At 44.2% G+C, this 24,799-nt stretch overlaps 1 protein-coding gene across 3 annotated transcripts in view; it reads left to right on the plus strand.

The window, feature by feature from the left end:
• The window catches only part of DIAPH2 (diaphanous related formin 2), a 296,692-nt gene extending 288,601 nt beyond the window's left edge, over window positions 1-8,091 (plus strand). For all 3 annotated transcript variants that reach the window (XM_044427231.1, XM_044427232.1, XM_044427230.1), the window contains one exon: window positions 1,033-8,091. In XM_044427231.1, coding sequence (XP_044283166.1) covers window positions 1,033-1,097 — 65 coding nt within the window. In that variant the 3' untranslated portion in view covers window positions 1,098-8,091. The remainder of the gene's footprint in view (window positions 1-1,032) is intronic.
• The last annotated feature ends 16,708 nt before the right edge of the window (window positions 8,092-24,799 follow it).

The raw sequence follows: 24,799 nt of genomic DNA on the forward strand, positions 1-24,799 counted from the left end.
AGAGGTTGGGCCTGTTGCCAGCCATAATGGATCAAGGCATTGTAGATGTGGAGATGTTAGAAGCGGACTTCCTTTTACACAGAAGGAGAAAGGTTGCCCAAAACAGAAAGTAGTAGAGAGAAAAGTATCCATGAATTCTCAAGATGCTTGCTTCCGGTGGTTTAACCTTGAGTACTTGGGGAATCTACTGTATATGACTGTCTTCAAATAGATGGAAAAACTAAGTTGTCCATTTCTATCTGCTTGTTGCACCGAATATTTAATTATTTTTCTCAGGGATTCCAGCTCCCCCCACACAAAGAGATACTATTTGCCATGTAATGAAATTAATGCGTGCCAAGTCTACATCAAGTTAGACTTTCACAGATGTTATTTGCAGTATACTGGTAAAAAGGCAGCTAAGAAAATCTGAGGGAATAAAACACGTGCAATAGATGTTTATTTCAGCCACAGCCTGCATTCCTTACAGTTCAGCTTAATTGCCACTGTGATAATGGTTCATACTGAAGTTGCTCTTCAGAAATAGAGGAAGTGGTTTATTTCCTAGTCAGGGATTGAAGATCTTGCCTCCTCATCTTGTCTGTCTTGTGTGCGTACACTCACATGAGCGACAGAGAGAGGAGGGTAACTCATCAGCTTGTACAATATGTAAGAGCTGGTGCGTTTCCCTACCTCAAAAGGATGACATTCCTTCTTTTTCTAAAGCAATAAGGAATAGAAGCTTTATATAGCAACACTTTCCCCAGCATTATAGTTACCACCTGCTAGTTCCAGGGGGAGAGTGCTGCAGAATTCTTCCAACACTTTTATCACCCCAGCTTCCCTGATCAAGAAAGCAATTTATTGCTGATTGCAGAACTCTTGAACTCTGCCTGGCAGCTGCACTCTGAAATTTCTCTGATCCATCCTTCTAGTAATTTATTTATATATTCCATTGAAATTATTTTCAGGACTGCATGAAAACCTCTTGACATTGCAATATCCATGTTTTAGACTCTTATACTGTTGTTTCTTTCTCCCTTTATATTCCAGATAACAAACGAGTAGCTTTGGAAAGGTCACGTTCCCGCCACAATGGAACTATCACAGCGGTATGAGTCCCTCCTTTGCCAAAGAACTGAAAAAGTGTTTTATTTACTTTAAATGGAGACATGCTGAAAAAAGAGTGCAAAGAGGGACAATAATCAGAAATGAATTTTAAATGAATTCCAAGGAATAACAAGAAGAATTATGTATTTTACCAATGTTATTTTGCAAACAAAACAAATGGCTACCCTTTACTGTATATTATTAACAAGATTTTCAAGAGATGTAAACAGTGTTAAAATATAAGATTCTCCCTCTCCTTGTTTAGTATTACTTGCAGTTGTTGAGCAAGCAGGCAACTAAGACTGAAAACTACTGTGTTTTTGTTCAGCTCCTGTTATTTTCATTGGAAGGGTTAGGGTTGTGCCCAAGTGTGGAAAACAGTGTATATGAACTAAGGTGGATGAGGCATACATGTTCTATTAAAATAAACAGCATCAAAGATCAGGTTAACTAAAGGGAGCAGAAGTCCATTCATAGTTCATTTGAGATGGAAAGAAAAAAAGACAAATTTGCATATTAATGAATTCAGATATGAGCTGATATAGCACACATCATAAGAGACCTTTTCTGTAAGCTTGAGCAAGCACTGTACAGCCCCTGTCAATTTCCTTAAACTCTTATCTCAAGTTTAAGCATGATGGATTCAGCTATTTTGGTTGCTGTTCAACTTTATCACAAATCTACAGCTTCAGTGGTAGAAAGATATATAGCGTCTTATCACCAGAAAAAAAAAAAAATAAGAACATAGGACTATACCAAAGTTAAACTATATCATTTGCAAAATATGTTTTAAACTATATTTAAAGATGTATTTTCTAATTATGTACTTATATGAACTTTATACAGATATTTGAGGTTGTGATGGTTCCAAAATTCCTTTGCCTTTGCTTAAACTTTCAGAGACATAGCCTACTAATAAGAACTGGTTGCTCAAGGTATCTCCATGTATGATGCTCTGCATGTGATAGCCCATGTTAAGATGGCTCAAGCGATGGGCTAGAGTAGTAACAGGGGGAGAGGGATGACTGCTGCTGAAACATTGCTCCCTTTTTATCATTTCAATTCATACCACATTTTGAACCACCCAAAGGCATCAACATGAACAAGCTGAGAATGTCCTGTGCTTGGTAAGGCACTGTATAACTTGCCATACATGTCTTCTGTGTGTGTATATATATATGTGTGTGTGTATTTCTGAAGGAGGTGGGTGTTCTTATGGTGGGAAACCATTTTGTTACTGCTGGTGGTTAGGGAAACACACAGAGATGTAAAATAATAATAATAACCTTGCGAGATTTATTTGACCAATGGGTTTGGCATGGAAATATTTGGAAGGCACTAAGTACTGGTGAAGAGAGCTGAATGCACTGTAAAGTGGAAGAGATAGGGTTACTTTGATTTCAGGCAGTATTCAAAACTCGGGCACGTCAGGAACAGAATAATCAACCCTTTGCTCTGTTTCTTGAACAAGTGATTTTAACTACTGCCATAGACAGCAAGGGCTAAACTCCTTATTGCAGCTCAGGCCATCAGAGAAAATCTCTTCCACTCTAGTTTTTCATTAAGTCTATTTCTGGACCTCTGGCGGGGAGGGTGGTATCACAAGCAACCTACCACAGTGATCCTGGCCGCCAGGAGAAAGCATATATCAGGGATGAGGCGATTTTCCGTGATCCTTCCTTTGCCTTACAGCCCCAGGCACTGCTCCCACTTGCTCTGGAGGTCCCCCAGCCCTGCAGACCACACTTGGAGGGAGCACTGCAATCTCACTGAAAAAGCCCTTTTTCCCCATTCTGATTAATGGGGAACAATGGTTGGATACCACCCATTTTCCTCAACCCAGGCGAGGGGAATCCATTGATCACTTTATACCCATGCTGATTCTGAAGAGTTAACAGCAAATGTGTTGTTTATCCTCCAAGCAGCCCCATTGTGTGGGTTGGACAGAGATGGCAACTGGCTTGTGACTGTCTAGTGAGTTGTGTGGCTACCCAAGCATCGCAAAACTGCTCTTTCATCTGTGGCATTCTAGCAACTACACATGTTCCCAGTGCAACATCCAGGAGCACAGGGTCTGGATTCAGTGTTACGCATGGAAGGGACAGTACGCTCTATATACACCCTATTTTCTTAGCCGCAGCTCACAGCTGCATGCTGCATTTTATATTTGGTGTATATTATATTTTGTCCAAAGTATGTTGCCCACAAAGTCCACTGCTTATCACTGAAGGGGCTCTATTGTAAGGGAAGGAGCAATCCCTTTTTGTTCTGTTTTCTGTGCCCTGGCTTTGGATTCAAGGGAGAATGGGATCAGCCCTGTCTGTGCAGTCAACAGCATTTGGGATCATAATCTGCATTCTGCAGCTTCTTCAGATTCAGCTCTCTGGATGCCTTACAACTTTAAATTCAAGGAAAGAAAAAACCTTGAGGGCTTTCTCATATCCTGGGTGAAGTAGAACAACTCATGAATTCTGAAGGTCCTGATCTGTTGTTTCATAGGAATATGGCGTTAGCCTACCAAACTGAATGTTTGATATATTGGTGCATATCTCTCCAATGGATATAATGGCTTTAATAAGAATAAATATTCTGCTGTTACTGCCCACCCTGTAAGAATGTTAATAGGCTTAGGGTAAACATTCACTTTCAAATTACCCATCTAACCTACATTTTCCCATTCATATCTTTAAAGCCAAAACTTTTTAACACACAAAGCCAACCCAACAATATTTTAAAACAACTCATTGGAACTCAAATATGACACTGCTAATTTACTAGAATTTAAAATCCAAAACTATATTTGTGAGCATACCTTTCTTAACATACTACAGATAATTTTAATGTATCAATTATTATGATTGCAACATTTTAATTTCCTGAAACATTTTGAGCAACCTAGTAGTTGGCAATTTCATATTTTAAAGACCCATCTTCTGACAAAGAATAAATCCAAAAGAACCATAAAGAAGTTCTAATATTTCAGTTTACTAGCCCAGTCATTTTTTCATATTTGGAATTGTTATGTAATTTAATAGTTTGTTAATAAACCAAAAAAGGGGTAGAAAAAGTTAATATTGTAAATACAGAGTACTTGTATTTAAAAAATCTCAAAAGTATTTTTTTCTGAATGTTATGTAAGGTCACAAAATCTTTTTGATAGCTTTTTATTCTTTCAAAAATGCAGAGTGAAAACAAAAACTACTACTTACTCTTTGTATTAGTGCAATTCCCATTCCTCCCAAATGCTTATGTGGTAAACTAATGAATGCAAAGATTAGACATCACAGCACCTTTCCTAATCTGCATTTACCTTATTTTCTAATATTAAAAGGAAACATACGTTCTTTCCCTTCGCAAGACTCTAATTATTTAATGCTGATCATTTATTAGATATTTCCTGGTCCTTGTTCATAAGAATGTGCAATGCATTTCACATAAAATAGAATGTGTAGTGATCCCACCACTGCTATTGCCCTGCTGGGCAGTACCATCTTAAATGTTAACATCTTTTAATCAATGTGCAAGGTTAAGCTAAAACCTGCCCCAAAATAAAGCCGTTTTAGGCAAATCTACTCATTTTAAAATTAAACCACTATGAAGTATTTCTAAATAAGCCACTCTATTTTTTTATAAACAATGTTGCATGAACTTGTTTGCTTCTGCTGACCTCTGTTAGCCAGCTTATGACAAATATGCATAAATGTTATATGCTTGAACACTGAGCCTTTGCGTCGCCATATCTGTGTGTATGTACTACCTCAAAGCACAATTTAGCGACACACAGAGTCTCTCCTCCTCCTCTGCTAAACATATATCATTTTAAAAGGCATAAGGCCAAACACTGGCGATCTTATGCTTGGATCTCCAAGGTCCCTGAATGCTTAGGAGATGACACTTTTTCTAACATTATGTTCCCAATCTAAATTCTCATTTAATTTATAGAAAAGTAAAACTGAAATATAATAAATTATACTTCGCACCATTGTTTGTATTAGGAACAGATATGGGGCCATTCATGTTTTCCCTAAAATGATACTTAATAGTTGGGGTAAAAGTTAGAAATCAGGGAAAATGATGGGGGAAAAGGTTTAAAAACCCCAGGACTGTGCTCCTCATCCTGTTTGAATCTTTCCCATGATTCCTTTTAGAAGAATTAAGAGATGGGAGCTCTGGTCATCGGTCTTCACCATCTCTTCTGATTTGGCTCCTAGGAACGTAGAAGTGTCTTTATGATCACAGCCATTCTTTTGGGTATTTGTTCCTGAGGAACCAGCTCAGCAACCCTTTGGCAGTGGTGAAAAGCCTCCCCATTGTCCCCCAGTGGGTGCTGTGCTGGAGTATCCATAAGGCACCAAAGCTCATGATCTCCTGACTCAGCCTCTGCTCTCTCAGTGACTCATTTTCCAGCAGACTGCAAAATTTACACACTTTGTGCCTTCCGCTTCTCAAACAGTTCTTGCACAAGTAGCTTATACATGAGGATAGGTAAAGAAAACAGCCAGCAAAATCATTATCCAAACAATGTCTGGCTAGGTTTAAAGGGTAAATAAATATGTATCAATATGTATATCTGTGCATAACCAAGCAGTCTTGAGTTTTAGTAAAAATTATGCACATTCCTTTTTTATGAAGAAGAATAAGATAATTAGAAGTCATTTCAATGACAGAGTATTATGCCCAAGTTCTTGCTTGGACCAGAGGTTATACCACACTCTTAAAGTGGAGCTCTTGCCTCTTCTTTCCATCCCTAGTAGAATAAGGAAGCACAGAGAGAGCAGAAATGGAGAACCAGAAGCAGCGTCAGCAACACTGAAGGACAGTCAGAGATGCAAAGAAGTCCACGCTGGCTCACACATCTTTAGACTGGGCCCGTGGTGGCAGGTCAGGTTAAGGCCTTCCCCCTGATGAAGTGTTGCTACACGTATTTGCAGTGTCTGACAGATCAGTGCAAAGCTTAACCCGCCCACCCATCTGGTGCATCTGTAGCAATAGATCCTACAAGCTGCTTCCTTAAAAATATTATCAAACAACCGAGAACTACTTGCACCCTTACTGTTTTTTTAAAGTGATAATTCTTAACACCTCACGCAGCACATATCAAATGATTTCAATACTCTCAGTGACAAAAATATCTGTAACTTGCACTTTAAATAACATGCCACATTAATAGTTACAAAATTATGGAAGGGTGCAGTGTAGTGATAACAGTACACACAACGTCCTGCTGTATTCAGTGTAATTGCACAAAACTGGAAAGCAGTTAAAAGGCACCTATGGCAATGATCCCTATATTTTCAGCAAAAACCTGCCTCATTTGTGCTTTGATCTAAGCACCACTGAGTACCTGAAACAACTAGCATATTATTGACATTTGTCAGGTTATAGTTAGCTACTTATCAGAATAAGCTACACAGAATTTTCCCATGTGCCATAGTATTTTTTTTAATATTTAATTAGATCAAATAAGTATGTTGCACTTTTGTAACATTAGCTGTCCCTTGTAAAAGTAAAGACAATTTCCTAACTGCTCCTCCATTTTTAGCCTCCCTCTGCAGCACCAGAAACTAGAAACTTAGCAACATGGGTAGATCACTTACTCAATATTTGTATACACCCCCACCACTCTCTTGTGCACACACTGGTAACTAATAGCTTTGCTCCCACGAAAGCCTCACTGCCAGTGCAGAAGTAAAATATACTAAGGCATGTGATTTCTGTGTGTGTGTGTGTGTGTGTGTGTGTGTGTGTGAGAACGTGTGCACAGAAAAGGAATTGATCACTTTACTGCTATGTTCTACTGCTTACAGATGTGCCAGTTAGGATTATGGCAGTATTAAGCTGGATGGCAGCAAGTTGTTGGTGTTCCTCAGGTCTGTTTCCTATTATGCCTATACATTATTTCTAAAGTTAACCTCCCTTTCAGACAGGACAGCATCATTCACCAGTGTAGAAAGCAAAGGTAGAACTTTCTGGGGAGCTCTCTGTAATCCTCTCCCTTCCTATCTTTGTTTGGAAAAGGCTGCATAAACATTTCATGAGTGTCTGAAAGCTTCCTTTTCCCTCTGAAATACTTGATATTTCCTAGATTTGAATAAATGCTCTCAAACAGGTACACAATTTCCTCTAGCCTTTTTATTCACATACCACAAAAAGCAAAATATTATCTTCTACTTGGTTATCTTGTTTACAACTCCCAGTATCCCTTCAAGTAAGCCTTGCTCGAATGTTAGTCTCCAGGGGTTCTCAGAAGGAGTGGAAGGAGGAGAGCAGGTATGCACGTCTGCCCCACTTCCAGAGTCCACGACGCTTTCCACTGCATAGTCACAGCTTCTCATGCTAAGTGGAAAATCTGAAGGACACAACTCGAGGCTACAGGGTACAGAACTGGCACACATGGGCTCTACCTCCTCATATGTTCTTGTTGAGCACCTGTGCAGAGCTATATTTACTATTTCATTTAGGGTTAATGCAGATTAACAGCACAATTTTGAATTGGATGATAGCATCCAATGTTTTATATCTGGGTATTAAATGTGCATTATAATTGTCAAACAACAGGAGGCTTAAAACTTTTTTTTTTTTTACAAAATATCAGGTTTTTAGTGATTTCAGAGCATAGGGTCAATTGAGCTACATTTTGTTTTTAAACTTTTTTTAAGTTCTTGTGTCTATTAATACCTCTTCAATATTACCCCTTTGAAGGATCTCTATGCAGCAAAATTCTGTTTGGGGGATAGTTTGGTTTTTTTATCCAAAAGTGTCAATATTGGGTTTGAAATGGGCAGGAAAAATGCCTGTGCTGTAATTCTAGCTAATTTTTTAAAAATCTGGGAGATTATATTTTCTTTAACTGTCAATCCTTGTGGTACAAGATAAAATGTAACAATATCATGCAATTACTGAACACATTAAAACCAGACTGTTTTATTTCACATATATTGAGTTGATTGAATGAGAGACATAATAAACCAATGTAACAGTTACTGTTCATATGTCCAAATATTAACTGTACTTGTATTAGTGAATGAATTGGCCTGATGATCCAATGGGAAATATTGGAGAGAAGACTTTGGCCTGGCTGGAGGGGAAGGTTTACAAATCTATCTCTGAATGAAAGGTATCGTTCTTCGTCGTGGCCTCTGTGCATCACACATATGGGTGCTGCGCCTGCGCAGTGCCTAGGCTGGAAGATTAGAAGGCTAACAGTTTTTGGTGGGAAAACGCTCTGCTCCCCTCCCCGCTGCAGTATAAGTAGAGCGGAGCGTCCGCCATTTTACTCAGTCTCTGCGACTGCCATTTGCTGTGCCTCATGCCTGCTCGTCTCTCGCTTAGATCTCGCCACGTGCTCCTTTATGGTTATCTTGTTCAGCTTACCTTTTTCCTCATTATATATCCCAGCTTTTCCTCTTTCCCTTGTTGTAGTTCCTCTGTTCATTCTTTCTCTAAAAAAAAAAAAAATATATTATTCCTACCCTCTGTACTATCATCTCTTCCTTCTTTCGCGATGGCACAGCGGGCAGCATTCCGCAAATGTAGTGAGTGTGGCTCCAAAATGTCTCCTGCTGACCCGCACGACTTATGCCTCCCCTGCCTCAGCGAGGGGCATAGGACCGATAAGTGCGGGCTTTGCCTGGCCTTTACCAAACAGGCCAGGAAGAATAGGGAGAATCATCTCCACAAGTTACTTTGGGTCCAGGCCTTGCTTCAATCTGACCAGCTAGTCTCAAGGCCTACCCACTCCTCAGCCGTGCCCTCTAAGCACCCCGCCTCAACTTCGGCCACGCCACCGCAGCACCCTTCGGATGAAGGCGCTGCACCAACAGAAGCGCAACAGCTACCTTCTCCTCCAGCCAAACAAAAGGAGGAGCGTAAGCATTCAGAGCCAGAAAGGCCCTCCGGCCATAAGAAGCCGAGGAAAGAAAAGGTGGCTAAGGCGACCCACAAGGGCAAAAAACCCGATCGCCCCAAACACCGAGGCTCGGGTTCATCGGGGTTCTCGGTACCGACTCCCGCCACAGTACCAACTCCCTTGGGACCGGCCCTGCAGTCTACAATGCAGGTGACTCCGCTGGAATCCCCCAGGCCTGTTCTTCGGCCTGAGAGCGTGTCTCCTCCACAGGAGCCACTGCTTAGGGAGTCCATCTCTGATGGAGAAATAAGAGATTCCCTACCGAGGCAACACTCCCTGATGCCAATGCCTGCTGTTGGGCTACCTGAGAGACCAGACTCTCCTCCTAGGCATAGGAGCCGTTCATCGGAGTGCCATGCAGATGACTGGTCTATGCATGGCTATGGTGGCTGTCCTGCCTGGAGTGGACTCCATTCATATGCCTTTTTTCCTCTGGACCATCGCTCGCCATCAGTCCCGAGAGAGGCACCGTCCACTTCTGGCCATATGGAACGCAGACCTCCACCATCTCCTGAAATCTCCTTGTCCAGTGAGCATTACCGCTACCATCAAGACTCGGACGAGTTGGAAATAGACTCCACATCTCTGGACGTGGCTATTACTTCCCAAGACCTGGGATCTCTGGATGAGCCCCATGTTTCTTTCTCGGAACTCGTTTCTCGTCTAGTCCGGTCGCTGGAGATAGAGGCCTACCACCGCCCCGGGCCCAGCACAGACCAGTTTTACGACATCGTCTAAGGGGAGTAATCTGCTACCATTGCCTTACCGTTGATTATCACGCTTCGCCAGGCAATGCGAAAAATGGTTCAGCCCTGGGACCAACTGGCTCAGCCGCAGGCGGTGTCTCGCCGGTACGAATATATGTTCCAGGTCCGAGAGGATGACATTCCGTTCCTGCTGCACCACCCGAAGCCTAATTCGGTGGTGGTCAAGTTGTCCCAGGGCAGGGAGGCTCGGGGACATACAACACCCCGAAATAAGGAAGGGAGGAAGGTCGACATGGTTGCGCACCGGGTCTATGCGGCTGCGGGACTCAGTTTGCGTATTTCAAATTATGAGGCTACACTGGGACGTTACCAGTACTTCTTTATGCAGAAGCTGGAAAACGTCGTCTCCTCCCTCCCAGACTAGCAGGCAGACCTAGCCAAGGTCTTCTTAAATGAAGCAAAGCAGGTGGCCATTCAACAGTTGTCTAACGCGAGACATCACATAGACACTGATTCTCGGGCCATGGTCAACGCTATCTCCCTCCGACAACACGCGTGGCTCAGGAACTGCAATTTCCCTGAGGAAATGAAGAGGAGGATAGAGGAAATGCCATTCAATGGCTCCGACCTCTTCCACGCAAAGACCGATCGAAAACTCAAAGCCATCCACGAGTCCCGTATGATGGCGCGTCGAATGGAACTTCCACAAGTGAAACGTAAGCGGTCATGGTCCAGACCCTACGGGCGCCAGCAAGATCAGCCTCGGCAGCAGTTCCACCAGCGCCAGCAACGTAGAAGTCAACAGCCTCAACAGTGCTTCTTCCAGGGCCGTAGGCGGTTCGACACTGAGAAACGTCCCCGTTGATGGTCCCGGCGAACCAATTCATCTGTCCACCTCCCACCTTTCCCTCTCCCTTTTGGGAGTCGGCTCCAAAGCCGACTTCCCATTTGGGAGGCCATTACATCTGATAGGTGGGTGCTGTCCATCATTCAGCTCGGATATAGAATAGAATTCGACATCGTTCCACCGTCAAGCCCTATCCGGTTTACACCACCATCTTCGGTTCTATGCAACAAAGTCCACCTTCTTCATAAGGGAGTGATTCGATAACTCTCTCGCACTGATGGGCTACACAGATTCTATTCTAGATATTTTACAGTCCCCAAATGGGACGGTGGTCTTCAACCTATCCTGGATCTAAGAGGAGTCAATAGATATATCAAACCAAGGAAGTTCCAGATGACCACTTTACAGAATATTCTTCCATTGCTGAGGAAAGGGGATTGGTTCACCTCACTGGACTTGAAGGATGTGCATTTTCATATTTCTATCCATCCTTCCCATAGAAGCTTCCTACGTTTTACTGTCAGATCCGATATCTTCAAATTCAATGTTTTACCATTCGGACTGGCTATGGCACCGAGAGTCTTTACAAAGTGCATGGCCCTGGTTTGCACCCACCTACGGCTCCGGGGTATACAGGTCTACCCCTATTTAGATGATTGGCTAATTGTGTCACAGACTAAAGACAACCTTTTAGCAGCTGTCCATGTGACTTGTGCTTTACTTGCTGACCTCGGATTCTGTATTAACCTTAAGAAATCGTCACTTGTTCCCACACAGGTCATCGATTTCATCGGGGCATGTATCAACTCCACCCTGCAAAGAGCGTTCCTTCCTCCGTCCCACAGGGACACCCTGTGTATGCACATCAATCGGATTCCACAACAAAGGACAGTTCAAGCCATCACTATACAAAGATTGTTGGGACACATGGCAGCCTCAGTGGCCATTGTGCCGCAGGCAAGGCTCAGACTCCGCCTGCTCCAATTATTTTTCAACAACTCGTTCCATCTGCAGCGGGATCTACAAACCAAGTTTCTGTGGATTCCATCTTCGATCCTTCACATCCTGATGTGGTGGACTATTTCACGCAACCTATCTGTAGGCATTCCGTTCCGCCTACCTCAACTGACTGTGACAGTGTACACCAATGCGTCTCTCATCGGATGGAGTGCGACATGTGCAGGACTTCGGGTCCAAGGGGCATGGACCCAAAAGGAAGCGGCGAGGCATATCAACTTCCTCGAGCTTCTAGCGATTTTCAACGCTCTCAAATCTTTCAAAACTGTCCTACACCGCCAAGTTGTACAGATTGTGTCAGATAGCATAGCTGCTGTTTTTTACGTCAACAAACAGGGCAGGACAAAGTCACCTCTCCTGGCCCATTTGTCAATGCAAATCTGGGATTGGTGCATTCTTTGGGACATCACGATGCTGGCGGTTCATCTTGCGGGAACCGACAACGTAGAAGCTGATGCACTGAGCCGACAGATGTCAACAACCCACGAGTGGGAGTTGGATCGAGTGGTTTGCAACCAGCTGTTCCAGTTATGGGGACAACCAGATATAGACTTGTTCGCGACCCAGTCGAACAGGGTGTGCAAACTGTTCTGCTCCAGAGCAGGGCTGGGACTGGACTTGAGGGGAGATGCCCTAATGATCGACTGGAACAACTTGTTCTTCTACGCATTCCCTCCAATCCCACTCCTCATGAAGGTAGTGTCGAAGATCGTGCACGACAATGCCACAGGAATTCTGATAACCCCATGGTGGCCAAGGCAACCCTGGTTCACCACCTCTCCTCACTCAGTCCAGGGGACTTTTTCGACGACTTCCATTTGTTCCTCATCTGTTAACACAACACAACGGGACAGTTCGACATGCGGACCTGCTCTCGCTGAAACTAACAGCGTGGTGCTTCCGATAGATCTGAATTTTCTGTCGGCTCCGTTGCTGTCCTGATCGACGGAACTTTCACTTCAACGACTTACGCAACCAACTCCTCCCTCAGAACCATCAAGGCCTGTCTCGGGACCAACAGTGTTGTCCTCGGATATCCAGGCAATTCTCGAATCTGCACTACGACCTTCCACACGCAAATCGTATTCAGCAAAGTGGAGGAGAGTCTCTTCCTTTGCCGATGCCCATTCCTTCTCTCCGGAGTCAGCTTCGATCGAGAATATTTTGTAATTTCTATTCAAACTTCATCGTTCGGGACTCAAGCCTTCATCTATAAACATCTATACGGCTGCTATCTCGCATTTTTGTGGCAGCATCCAGGGGTCATCTGTTTTTTCTCAACCACTGATCCACCGTTTCCTTAAAGGGCTACAAAATTTGCACCCGTCGGTTTGACCTATTATGCCAACATGGAGTCTTTCTGTTGTACTTCAGGCCCTTACAAAACCTCCATTTGAACCTTTGGCAACAGTGCATCTACGCCTAGTTTCATGGAAAACTGCCTTCCTTGTTGCAGTTACTTCAGCCAGAAGAGCCAGTGAACTGTGTGCTCTATGCATAGACCCACCATTCTTGAACTTTCACAAGGAAAAAGTCATTCTTCGAATGAACTCCGAGTTTCTTTCCAAGATGGCTACACCGTTTCATTTGAACCAAGACATCATCCTCCCTGCGTTTTTTCCATTTCCGTCAACTCCGATTGAGCGCTCTCTCCATACGCTGGATGTTAGGTGCTGTCTAGCCTTTTAAGGTCTCGCACAGAAGCGTTCAGGAATTCCAATAGACTTTTTGTCAAGTATGCTGATCATGCCAAGGGCTCTCCAGTCTCATCTCAGTGACTGTCTAAATGGATTGTGCAGACCATAGTCCTAGCATATCAATTGGCAAAAATTTACTTACCCTCACTTCCGAGGGGGCATTCTACGCAAGCAGTAGCTACTTCGTCGGCCTTTGCAGCAGGGGTTCCAATTCAGGATATTTGCAAGGCTGCAACTTGGGCTGCTCCATGTACTTTCGCCAAGCGTTATCGGCTTGATGTACGCGCCAGAAGGGATTGTTCCTTTGGTAGAACCGTGCTCTCTGCCATTCTTCACTGACGACACCTTCCCCTCCTCCAAGTCTGGTAAGCTTGCTAATCACCCATATGTGTGATGCACAGAGGCCACGACGAAGAAGAGCAGGTTGCTTACCTGTAACTGAAGTTCTTCGAGTGGCCATCTGCATTCACACAACCCACCCGCCGGCCCCGCATGGTGTCGCTGAGTGGACTCTTTTTCTTACTGTCGGTTCTGTGTTTTTCTTACTGTGATGCTGTTTTTTGAATGTTAAGGGGCGAATGTCGGTCTTCAAGACTGAGTAAAATGGCGGATGCTCCGCTCTACTTATACTGCAGGGGGGAGGGGAGCGGAGCGTTTTCCCGCCAAAAACGTTAGCTTTCTAATCTTCTGGCCTAGGCACTGTGTAGGCGCAGCACCCATATGTGTGAATGCACAGATGGCCACTCGAAGAACATCAGTTACAGGTAAGCAACCTGCTCTTTCAGAGGATGGAACCATCTACTCATTCAGATAAAAACTTGAGTAGGAAGAATAGGAACTAGATCCCAGTTGCGCACCAGACAATTGCTTCAGACTCCACTTGCTGTCCCCCCAGAAGCCCCAGAACATTGCTTTTACAGGTGAGATCAATATTTATAGCTTGCAGCTTTCTTCTTCCAAAAAAATTGATACTGGATGTCCTAGATTTTTCCCCCCAGAATTGAGGCATAAAAACCAAAACAAAACTACCTACAAGACATGGCTGGGAGAGGCTAGAATCTGGTGCTGTTTAAGCTTCTTGGTTGAGAATGAAGAGTTCTAAATATAGACCTCTTTATCCCAGTTCCTTATACTCCAGGTTTCTAGTCATTTCCCAGAACTACTCAGTTCAGAAAAAGTTTCTGTTCTGAGCTTGACCTCAGTATCACACTTTTTCCTACCTCCCCATTTTTGACCCCATAACTGGCTACTTCTGCCAAAATTAGCACAAATATCTGCATCCAAGCTCTCTTGTTTGTGTTAACCAAAAGATCAACTGCTGCAGAAGTGAAGAACACCCCCAACTGTGTCTGGTATTCTTAGAAATGAAAGGCAAGCATTTGTTTGGACTATAACTGAATAGAGCTCAGAGCCTTTCCAAACTAAACTCCACTTCTGATGATCCTGAATTCATTTGGTTCTTCTGGACTGAGCACAAGATCTCTTTTGGCATGTAGGGGTGTTCTGGTCAGAAATCTTTGCCTGTCCACCATTTGGATCTACCCATTTCTGCTGTGATTCAAGTTTGATGGAATGCAAACCACCCAGAGAGCTCTGGCTGTATGAATATAACAGTATTAGTACCCATCTTACTTTGAGAACATCCAGGATGCAGCTTGGTGGCCAAACTAGCAAGAAATGGAAACAGCCACCTAGAAGAACAAACTCTGTTTGGAAAAGTGGGCAGAAGTCTGATGTTATAGAAGCATTGCAAGACATAAACACATCTGAGTTGTCTTTTAATGAGTAAATGCCTTTAATATTTCTTGTTTTTCATTCTCTAAACAGCTGCAAAACCTGACACTTTATTTTGCCAGGAGACTTACAAGATCGCTTATGTGAAATCATTCAAGTTGCTTGATATGCCTGCAGTCATCTGCCTATATTTCACACCCATGTAAAAGTGATGATCACTTTTGCTGACAGTTGGATAGTATGTTAGTGGAGTGCCCTTGTGGCAAACTATTTCAAAGCCTGGCTTTCCTTTTGTATTCTTTTGATGTCTCTCAGCCCAAAGAACTGTCATTGGAGATGGTACTGCCAAGGTTGATCAAGTCCCAAATAATATTCCTCAGCTTTGAAATGTCCCATGATGATAATCAGCTTAGCGTTTACAGCTGATAAAGCCCAACTGGAAGATGATAGCCTTAGTCTGTTTGTATTTGTGAAAACAGGTAATAAATCCAGTGTTCACCAGTCTCATGGCTGAGTAGACTGCCTGCCAATGAAGCCCCATACATGTTTTTGGAGAAATGAAGAACTTCCTTGCCAGATTAGTTGAGAGGTCCTATGAGGAATGGGATATTTCAGAGCAAGGGTGAAAATTACAGGTTGCAAGGATAATGATTCTTCTGGCCTTGTTACATCAGAATGTCCTGTTGTAGCCACTATCCATCAGAATAATTTCACCGTTATCTTACCTGTGGGATTCGCACATCAATCATAAAGAGGGAACTTTCTGATTGTATATTGATTCCCTTACAGGTGAAAGTAGCAACGGTAAAAAGGACATAATTTCAAATGGAAATCCTAGCCCAACGCCTGCAGGCACAAGGGCTAAACAGTGGGGAATGCACACACATGAGCCCTCCCCCATATTCCAAGGCTGTGCGTTTATTAGGAATATCCAAATGGGTTTCTAATTGAACAGGCCTAGAAAATTCTGCACCATTAAGAACTGCTGGCATCCTGCACGACACCAGCCCCTGTGTGCTTGAGAACGCTTTTCAGAGCTTTGCTCTGAATGCACGCATGGTTTTAGAGAGGCCCAGTGATGTCGGGAGAATGGCTTGCATGCGCACCTGCCACCCTTCACACCCATATACTTCTCACATGTACGGGCGAACACTGCTCTCAAATGAGCATCTGATATGTTTAAGTGTGCTACCACGTTTGCAGACATTTTCATTCCAGCAGGGAGTCGGTTTGCAATTCCGTGTGCCATGTTACTGCACAAAGTAATGTGTTGAGGAGGAATGTGGGCCATGGTCGAGTGAGCCATACTGCCTCCACTAATAACACATCTAATTGTTAAGTGACAGAAATATCCTGTGGTGAGCATAACACACCAAAATGAATTGTTAATGTAACATGTAAAAGCTGCCAGTTAGGTTGAAAATTGCAGCCCCGTAATTACTGGTTTGTTTCCATATTTCAGCAAGGCTGGCAAAGAGGATGGCTCTTTGGAACAGCCACCTTCAGTAGCACAAGTTCCTATTGCGTTAGATCCCCTAGGAAACATATTGGCCAATTTCCATCATTAGGCAGTCTGCATAACTATTTTTGTCCCTACAATGCTATTCATTTGAGTACAATTCCAAGCCCTGGAACAAAATCAAGTGAGAATACTACAAGAAATGTATTTCAGAAGGAAATATAAGAAAAATCTGGCCTATCACACTGATTTGCATTTGCAATTTGCAATGAAAATGCCTCCAAGGATCCTATTACTGTATTAATTCACATCAGATGTGTAAACTCTCCAGAGATACAATCAGAGCCTGAACTATATGCAAAAGTCTGTTGCGCATGATACTCCATGCAATCGTAATGTCTTTTATATTGATTGACTCATATCCCTGCTCCTTGGAAACAGCAGCTAATCTTAAAGAGCTGAAGCAGCTGCTGGGATGTGATTTCTATATGATGGAGTGAAGCTTATTCAGCAATCTTGTGATGATTAAGGTAATAAGGGTAATTTATTGCCTCTTCCATCTTTGTAATACCTCAAGCCAAAATACAAAACCACTGCTAGGTGAAAGGAGCTTGAGGAAAGAGCCACACAAAGAAATAGGCAGTTAATATGTAATTTAGGAAGGAGTCTTTGTAAGTATGAATCTGGTTACACCCAGGTGTATGGGCAGCATTGCAAAGCCAAGCACAGGGATGGGGATGTTGTAACACTCGTGTCAGCTGGAAGCGTTGAGGCTGGGCCTCGTGCTGACGGGACACAACAAAGGGATGGGGGAAGCACAGCCCAGGACTCACCATGCAGAGGGATGATCCAGAGCCAAAATGGCAGATGGAAGCCCAGACTGAGATGGGTGGAGGGCAGAGAGGTGACAGCACAGTGCCAGCTCTGGATTTCCTGTGGCCCTGGCCTGCTTGCAGGGCACTCTGCAAGTCCTCTAATGTCACATGGCTGGAAGGAGGGATCTGCCCCCTCCCCAGCTGCCTGGGAGAAGGTCAGCAAAAGAGAAAAAAAGCAAGACAGGTCATGAACAAGGACTCCAGCTCCTTTGGACTCTCAGCCTGACTACGAGTGACTTCAGCCTCAGCTCATGAATTACCTCAAGGTAATGTGGCCCTGAACAGAACATTGACTGGCTTGGGTGAAGAGAAAATGGCCCCTTGGCGACATCAGAGCCGCAGCTCCAGCTCCCCACACCATAACTTCCCGACCAACATTGTATCTTCAGAAGTGTTGCATCGCACGGACTGGTCCAAGGAACAGCCAGAAGAGGCAGAAGCTATCCTAAGATACTTAAGCAGAAAATGCTGAAGGAACATTCCCAGCTTAGTGGCCTCCAGCATTCCCACCCACTGGCCAGGCTTGGGGAAGGTGGCCCAGCTTGAGTTCATACATAGACATAGAAGGTCACAGCTAGAGGTCTACACATGGAGCTCTACAATATCATAATATGGCACTTAGCATCTACCTCTTTGGGTTAATGAAATGTTAGGCAACATTATTCTAATTATCAAAGTTTGGCCGCTTGGTCTTCTCATTATGCTCAGGGTATGGTAAGCTGCACCAAGCAACTATCCTGTATTCACCACAGCTCATTTTGATACTTATGATGAACTTAACTGTGAACATATGGGATGCAGAAGTTTAATCAAACGCAATAGCTGTCCTCAGAGTCGCTTCATAAATATTTATTTTTAGAACATATTGCCTCATTACGTAATACCAATTTCATAATTACTTCATTAAAGAGTACTTACGCTCTGGGATGCTTTAACCTTTATTTGGGGGAAAGTAATGAGAGACTTGAAATTTGGAATCGGCAGGGATCAGAGCTTCCAAGAGACATAGCAGCAGTCACAGGCTCCAAACCTCATGGAGATCAGTCCGCTAGAGGTGCCCACTGCTGCTCCATTGAACAGCAAGCCACAGGCTGTTCGGCTCGCCCCCCACATAAGCCTTGGGCACCGGGTGCCTTAACACTCAGCACTGATCCATGAAGACGCTGAGGAGAACATCTCGGGGGCCTCTGGAGGTCCCTTCTTGCAAGGGGAGATTTGACCCCAATGCAGCCTCCCCAGCCCAGAACCCTCTGTGCCCTTTCTGTAAAACAGGCAGAAGCAAGTAGGGGCAAATCAGGAGCGTATCATGGGGGAAGTGGGAAAGGCTTTGAATCCCCAGGATCCAGAGCACTGTCAGTCACCAGACTCTCACCAGGCTTGGAGAGAAACACATGCCAGCACTCGGACTGACAAGCACACTTTCCTTCCCACCTGGCAGCATGGGAGGTGAAGTATTTTAAAAACGAACAAGGAGAGCCCCCAGCACAGCTGCAGTGCTTTGGGTGAAAGGTTTAAATGGCAGGTGGAAGGTAAAAATCATTGCATTCGCTCCTTTGGCCTTGTAAGCAGCAGCTCAACAAGACCCTGGTTATTCAGAAGCGTCTAAAGTTTCTTTCCAAGAGGGCTGCTCAATTCTATGGACTGTGCTTTAGATTTCTATCTGTGGAAAGCATTTCTATAGAAGAAACGTGTGGATGCATGCGTGCATCCCTGCAAGCATTATCTTAGAAGAGACCCATGTGCACGCACACGTCTGTCATCCAGAGGAGGGAACGCCTCCCTTAATAGGGCTCTTGCTGCCTGTTGCTGGTTCATTTGTTTCTTTTCTGCACTTATTTGTACTAAATAAATACTGCCCTGGCCAAGGGTCCCGGTGACTTCTGGGCTGCTGAAATGCACAGAGCTGCTGCTGAAGAGAGTTTGGAGACTGTAGCTAGAACGCTGCATCCAGGCTGCGGCCCAGGTGAAGAGGCCAGGAGTCCACCGGCTTCTAGTATCTATTTACTTATTATTTAATTAGGCATTTTATTTATATCCCACTTCTTTCCTTCCAAGGAATTCAAGGTGGCTCACCTAATTCTCCTCCTCTTCTCAATCTTATCCTAACAACAGCCCTGTGAGGTATGTTGGTTTCTGAGTCTGTGACTGGCCCAAAGTCGCCCAGTGAGCTTCATGGCTGAGTGGGGGCTTGAACCCTGGTCTCCTGAGTCCCATTCCTGCACTCTTAACCACTGCATCCCTCTGGCTTTCCAGTGCCCAAACTCGTTTCCCAACTCCCAGACCAGTTTGTTTTTCTAGCACAGTACTTGTAGGTGAAGACCACTCTGACATGCGATGCTTCAAATACTTAAAATTTCATTCTGTTACACATGCTAGCCATTTATAGAAGTCACAAATCCAAAGAATCAAAATTTCAGCATTATTCTAATGTCTTCATTGTGTCATGTTTCCCCCTTTATATCAGTTAAACGTTTCATTTTACAATATAGACAGAATTGTCCCTTTAGTATCATCTCTTTATTATAGTAATAAGAGCCATTTAAAAAATAAAACACAGACAACAGAACACAAGAAATGAAATGAAGCAAAATGTCCTCTTGCACTTTGTTATTCAGCAGAAAATTTGGTATGAGGAAGATTGACCAATTTCCTTACAGCTTTCTTGCCTCATTAAACCACCTCCTGTGTGTGTATAGATATGCCAAAATCTTCATCTGTCAATTGCTCCAATCATGCTTCAAATGGAAAAGCAGTTTCCAAAGTACCCTTTGGAGAATCTGATCAAATCTTCCTTCATTGATGATTTCCCCCCTTTGTGGCACCTCCATTTATGACACAAGCAAACTTTTATGCAGCTCCTCTTTGTTATTTTACAACCCTCATAACTTCAGAGAACGAGACTTATTATTTGAATGTTTAAAATAAGTTATTGATTTGACAACAACAAGAACATTGACCTGGTTTGCACATAAGAAGCCAGTGCTGGGGAATTTTCCTGCAGAGTTTCTCAGCATGGTGGCCACCATTTTGATTACTGAAGCTATGGCATGCCATACTTTGTGGTTATGTGGTTGCTGGGATGGGTAACACTTCATCTCCAAGCCCTTGGGTTCTGGGCGGTGCATCAACCAGCTGAACAACCCACTCTCATCAGGACTGCACATAGTGATAAGCTGGCGCACAGGCCACCATGACTCAGAAATCAAAATGGCGGCAGCAGCTGCAGTGAAAAACTCTGCCACAGTGGCTTCTCATCATGCAAGAGCAAGGCCATCATCTCTCTAGATATTTTGCAGGAGCTGAGTATTTTGTTACAAACTTGCTCTTAATTTTTACCAAACCTGTCAATTTTCTCACCCATATCTGTACTCTGTGATTTATCAAAGCATGCATTTTGTAGGGAAAAATGATAGAAGTCCTTCTGATAAACGGTTGTGTAAACCATTCTGAAAGCCTTATGCTTTATGATATCAAACAGTATATAAATGCTTTAAGTATGCTAAAACTCAGAAATGTTCAATGCAAGTGAGAGCAAATTCTGGTGAGTGTGTTATTTCATATGACTTTCTTTTCTTTGTCATATATGGAATTCACTGCCCAAAAGCTAGCCACTAAGTTTGGTAGCTTAAGGGGGGGGGGGCTAAGAAAAGATCATGGAGGAAAGGGCAGGATAATCAGGCCTGTTCCTGATTATTTTTCCTTTGCTTGTGGCCTCACTGTGCCTTTCCATGCACCTCCTTGGTCCTAGTGATCCAGCCAAGGACACTTGCCACTAATGCCTCAGTACCAGCAAATTGTTTACTTAGTCTATGTAAGTGGGATTACTCTCAAGTAAGGGCACACAGGAACACAGCCTTACACTCTTCATTTTGTATCTATACCAAGGCAGAAGTTCATCAACAAAGGTTCCCTGACTTTCAAATTCTGCTTAGGGCAAGAGCAATATTTTCTGAGCTGTATCATTTCTATAAGAGGTCTGCCTTATTATTAAGGTGAATCCTTTTGTTGCCAGTGACAACTGTATCTACCTCCTTCCTATGCAGTCAAATTAAATGAGAGACAGCTAATAGAATTAATTCAGATACTTAGTTCTTCCCTTAAACTGGCATTCTTCCAAGATATCATATTCATGATATTAATCAAGTACTTCAGTAGCTAAGCCACACAAAAAAGGGGTCAGGGTTAAGTGATTCTGCAAAAATTCAGGTGCTTTTGAGGCCCTTTGAAATTGCTCTTTTGCTTGGCACCTAAATCGCTCCTCTTTCTTAAAGTATTATTTATAGTGCTGTGGCCACTTTAAAGGCATACCAAACCACAAAAGGCACAATCCCTTTCACATAAAGAAAAAAAGACTGCTCTGAAGGATACACCTTCCTGTGTCAGTGGCTTATGGCCAGCCTGATGGTCAAAACATCACAGCTCTGTGTCTTTGTATTACCGAACAAAAATAACTGTAAAATACAACAGTTCTATTAATGTTCACAAAATTAATGCTTCTACTTAAGGAAGTTAGACTACTCTACACTACATTACACTACACTATTCCTTCTTTAGCTTTTTCCCCACAGCCTTTCTTGGTTGTCCTCCTTGAGCAGAAACCAGCCCAAATTCACCTAGACATTGCCTCGCCTCCTGGTATTCCAGCAATATGGTGTTATTCACTTCCACAGGGCATTCCCTGGTTTTCTCTGGTTTACCTTCCCAAGGATGTGAGAACATTGCCAGCATGCATGCAAGATGGCAGGTCTACATGCACCAAACTGACTCATCCAAGAAGACTCACCACTATAAGTGCTGCCAGGGTAATTCTACCAAGTACTGATTTGGAAGCGGGGAAATACACAGGCAATCGACATGTACCAGCTTGGTTTGGCTTGCGTCCGTACCACAATGAACCTAATTTGCCTCTTCACAGTGTTGAGCATCTGGTGTGCATCAAATGGTAACAGTGCCAATTAAGCTTGTTTCAATTCCTGACTGTAACACAAGAAAATGTGGCAAAGTTGGAGCAGGAGCAGGCTGCTGAAGACGTCTGAGGAGAATTACACAGTGTAGAGGAGAGCGGCAGAAACAGCCACTCGGCAACAGTTCTGCCGCAGCAACTCCCTGGGGGGCAGCGGGGGAGCTCTATTTGCTTGAAGGGTCTGTGTCCAGCTCACAGCTCTCCTGGGTTGCTCTCATGCTAGCAGGCCTGGCTCTGGATTTGAGGAGGCCTGGGCAGGCGGTCCTTCGTGGCCTTGCTCCTTGGTCAGGGGGCCCTTGCAGGGATCAGCAGAAGCAGGCAAATAAATTAGGCCACTATTTAAATTTACAGCATGTGCAGGGACATTGATAGGGTGGCTGCAATGCTCGACTCACCCACTTGGCAAAAAATCCCATTGGGCATCGTGGTACTCACTTCTAAGTGAGCACATGCAGAGTGATGCTGCTAGAACCAGGAAGGCAAAGCACATTGCCAAGGTAGATACCCCTATTTCAGTGCCAAGGGTCACAACCATATTCATTCTGTTTTCCTTTTCAGGTGCAGAAATGATAGCCTTTTCCATCCTTCTTCATTCTGTGGAGTTTGCAACTTCCAACCACCCCAGGCAGAATGACCAATTGTTGGGCATGATGAAGGTTGTAACCCAAAAGAACTGGAGGGGCCCAGCTTGGGCAACATTTATTTAAATAACCTCAGCACTGCTCCTACTGGGCCAACCCCTAGTTTGATCCATTCCATTAAAAGGGAAATCCAGATTCCTGCTGTAGGTTCCCATTGACTTGGAGCCCTTACTTCTCTCCCAGCTCCTACATGCTCCATTCTATTCTTCAACTAGGATCTTTGGTTTTGCTTGCCCATCCACCACCCCCACCAGCTTTCATCCCTCTTCAAAGGAAGCCCTACCAATTTGGCAGGATCCCTTGCCTCTGAAGTCTCCACAGTAGGAAGCAAATCTCATTTCCAATGTGTCATCTGTGCACTGTATTTGAACACAGTGTTTAAAAAAATACACCGGTATTTTTTAAGCCTAATATAAGGGTGGCTAGGCATTTTGCTGACGGAGTGACTATCTGTAATGCGTCACCCCACAGCCAAGCCACCACGGAAACTCTTAATAAGACAGTGCGGCTCATTGCAGGTCCGTATAAAGGCTGCTGCTGTTAACAGACGTCAGGAAAAACATTGCAAGGAGCGGCCAACAGGTGAGAGAGGATGGCTTCCACCTCTTCTTTTGAAGTGGATGAAAGCCACACCACTGTGTGAGGCAGATTGTCCCCTGGGGCCAATCGGCTGGAAGAGGCTGTGGTGCGGTAGTCAGTGTTCCTCCAGGCAGCCCCGAGTGTCATCCCAGCAAGCACAGTAATTAAAGGTGCTTGCATGCTTTCTGGGACTGCTGTGAACAAACGAACAAAGCAGCAAGCAGAAAGTTCCTCTTCTGGGCTACTGTACAAGACAGTCCGCTGCAGTGGGAACCACCCATGTGCCATGCAAGCTAGGGATGGTGCTGGCCCAGGTTACACTGGGGTCAGGAGCTCTCTCCACACTGCTGTGAAGATAGAGAAGGGGCCACCAGCTTCTCTGGGCTCCTTGGAGGGAGAGTGGATGCAGCCATGGATACTGCAGGGTGCGGTGTGTAGGTTGGCAGCAGGGCCAGGGCCTTCCAAGCACCGGCAGTGCACACTCCCATTTAAAGTGAGGAAATAACAGCTGGCCAGAAGCAGCTGCTCGTATGTCTCCAGCCTGACACCGCTTTACAGGATTCAGCACCTTCCCTCAGCTGCTCCGGCTGCAACACGTGTGGCAGAGTGGGCTCTGCCCGGTACAGGGATGTGGCTCCTGCTCCATCCACGGCCTCAGCCTCTTGCCAGGCTGTCTTGGAGGAATCTGTCCCCTGCAGGGGCAGCTGCGCCGGCATCTGTTGGAGGAACAGAACAGGCCCTGGCTCGGGAGGAATCTGGCCGTGCTTCTGCATGTGCTTACACCTCCTGCCATCTTGCCTACGAGGAAGAGAACATTCTGTGTCACACACAGGTGCAGCTGCTGATTGCTGCTTTTACGGCACGCAGCATTCTCAGTCCTTGCATGGGATTAAAACAGGCAAGACACCAAGAGCCTTTCATTGAAAGTGCTACAGGACTAGATCTACAGCGACAGCTTTTTGGGCACCCAGTAGAAGGACACAGGAAGGCTCCCCATCCGTTTGAGTCAGTTTGATGGATGGGCACTAGTCATTTTCCATGTTGCAGAAGCTGACATTTCCAGTTACGTCTGGCCCTGTTCTCAGGACAAATGAATAAACATGCCTTTGGCATGTGAGCTTAGCCATTGTATTTGGGCCTGCTTATATTCTGGTACTGCCATGGTCTCAGCTGAGCTTTGATGCTTTTTTTAAAACCATTGTTACAATTAAGTATTGTATTAGGCTTCCATGACTGTAAGCCACCTTGAGGGACATACTTCTGGTGGGTAGGCAGGGAGACT

Source organism: Varanus komodoensis, unplaced genomic scaffold (genome assembly GCF_004798865.1).
Source record: "Varanus komodoensis strain SLA01 unplaced genomic scaffold, ASM479886v1 scaffold18_3, whole genome shotgun sequence".
Taxonomy (NCBI): Eukaryota; Metazoa; Chordata; class Lepidosauria; order Squamata; family Varanidae; genus Varanus; species Varanus komodoensis.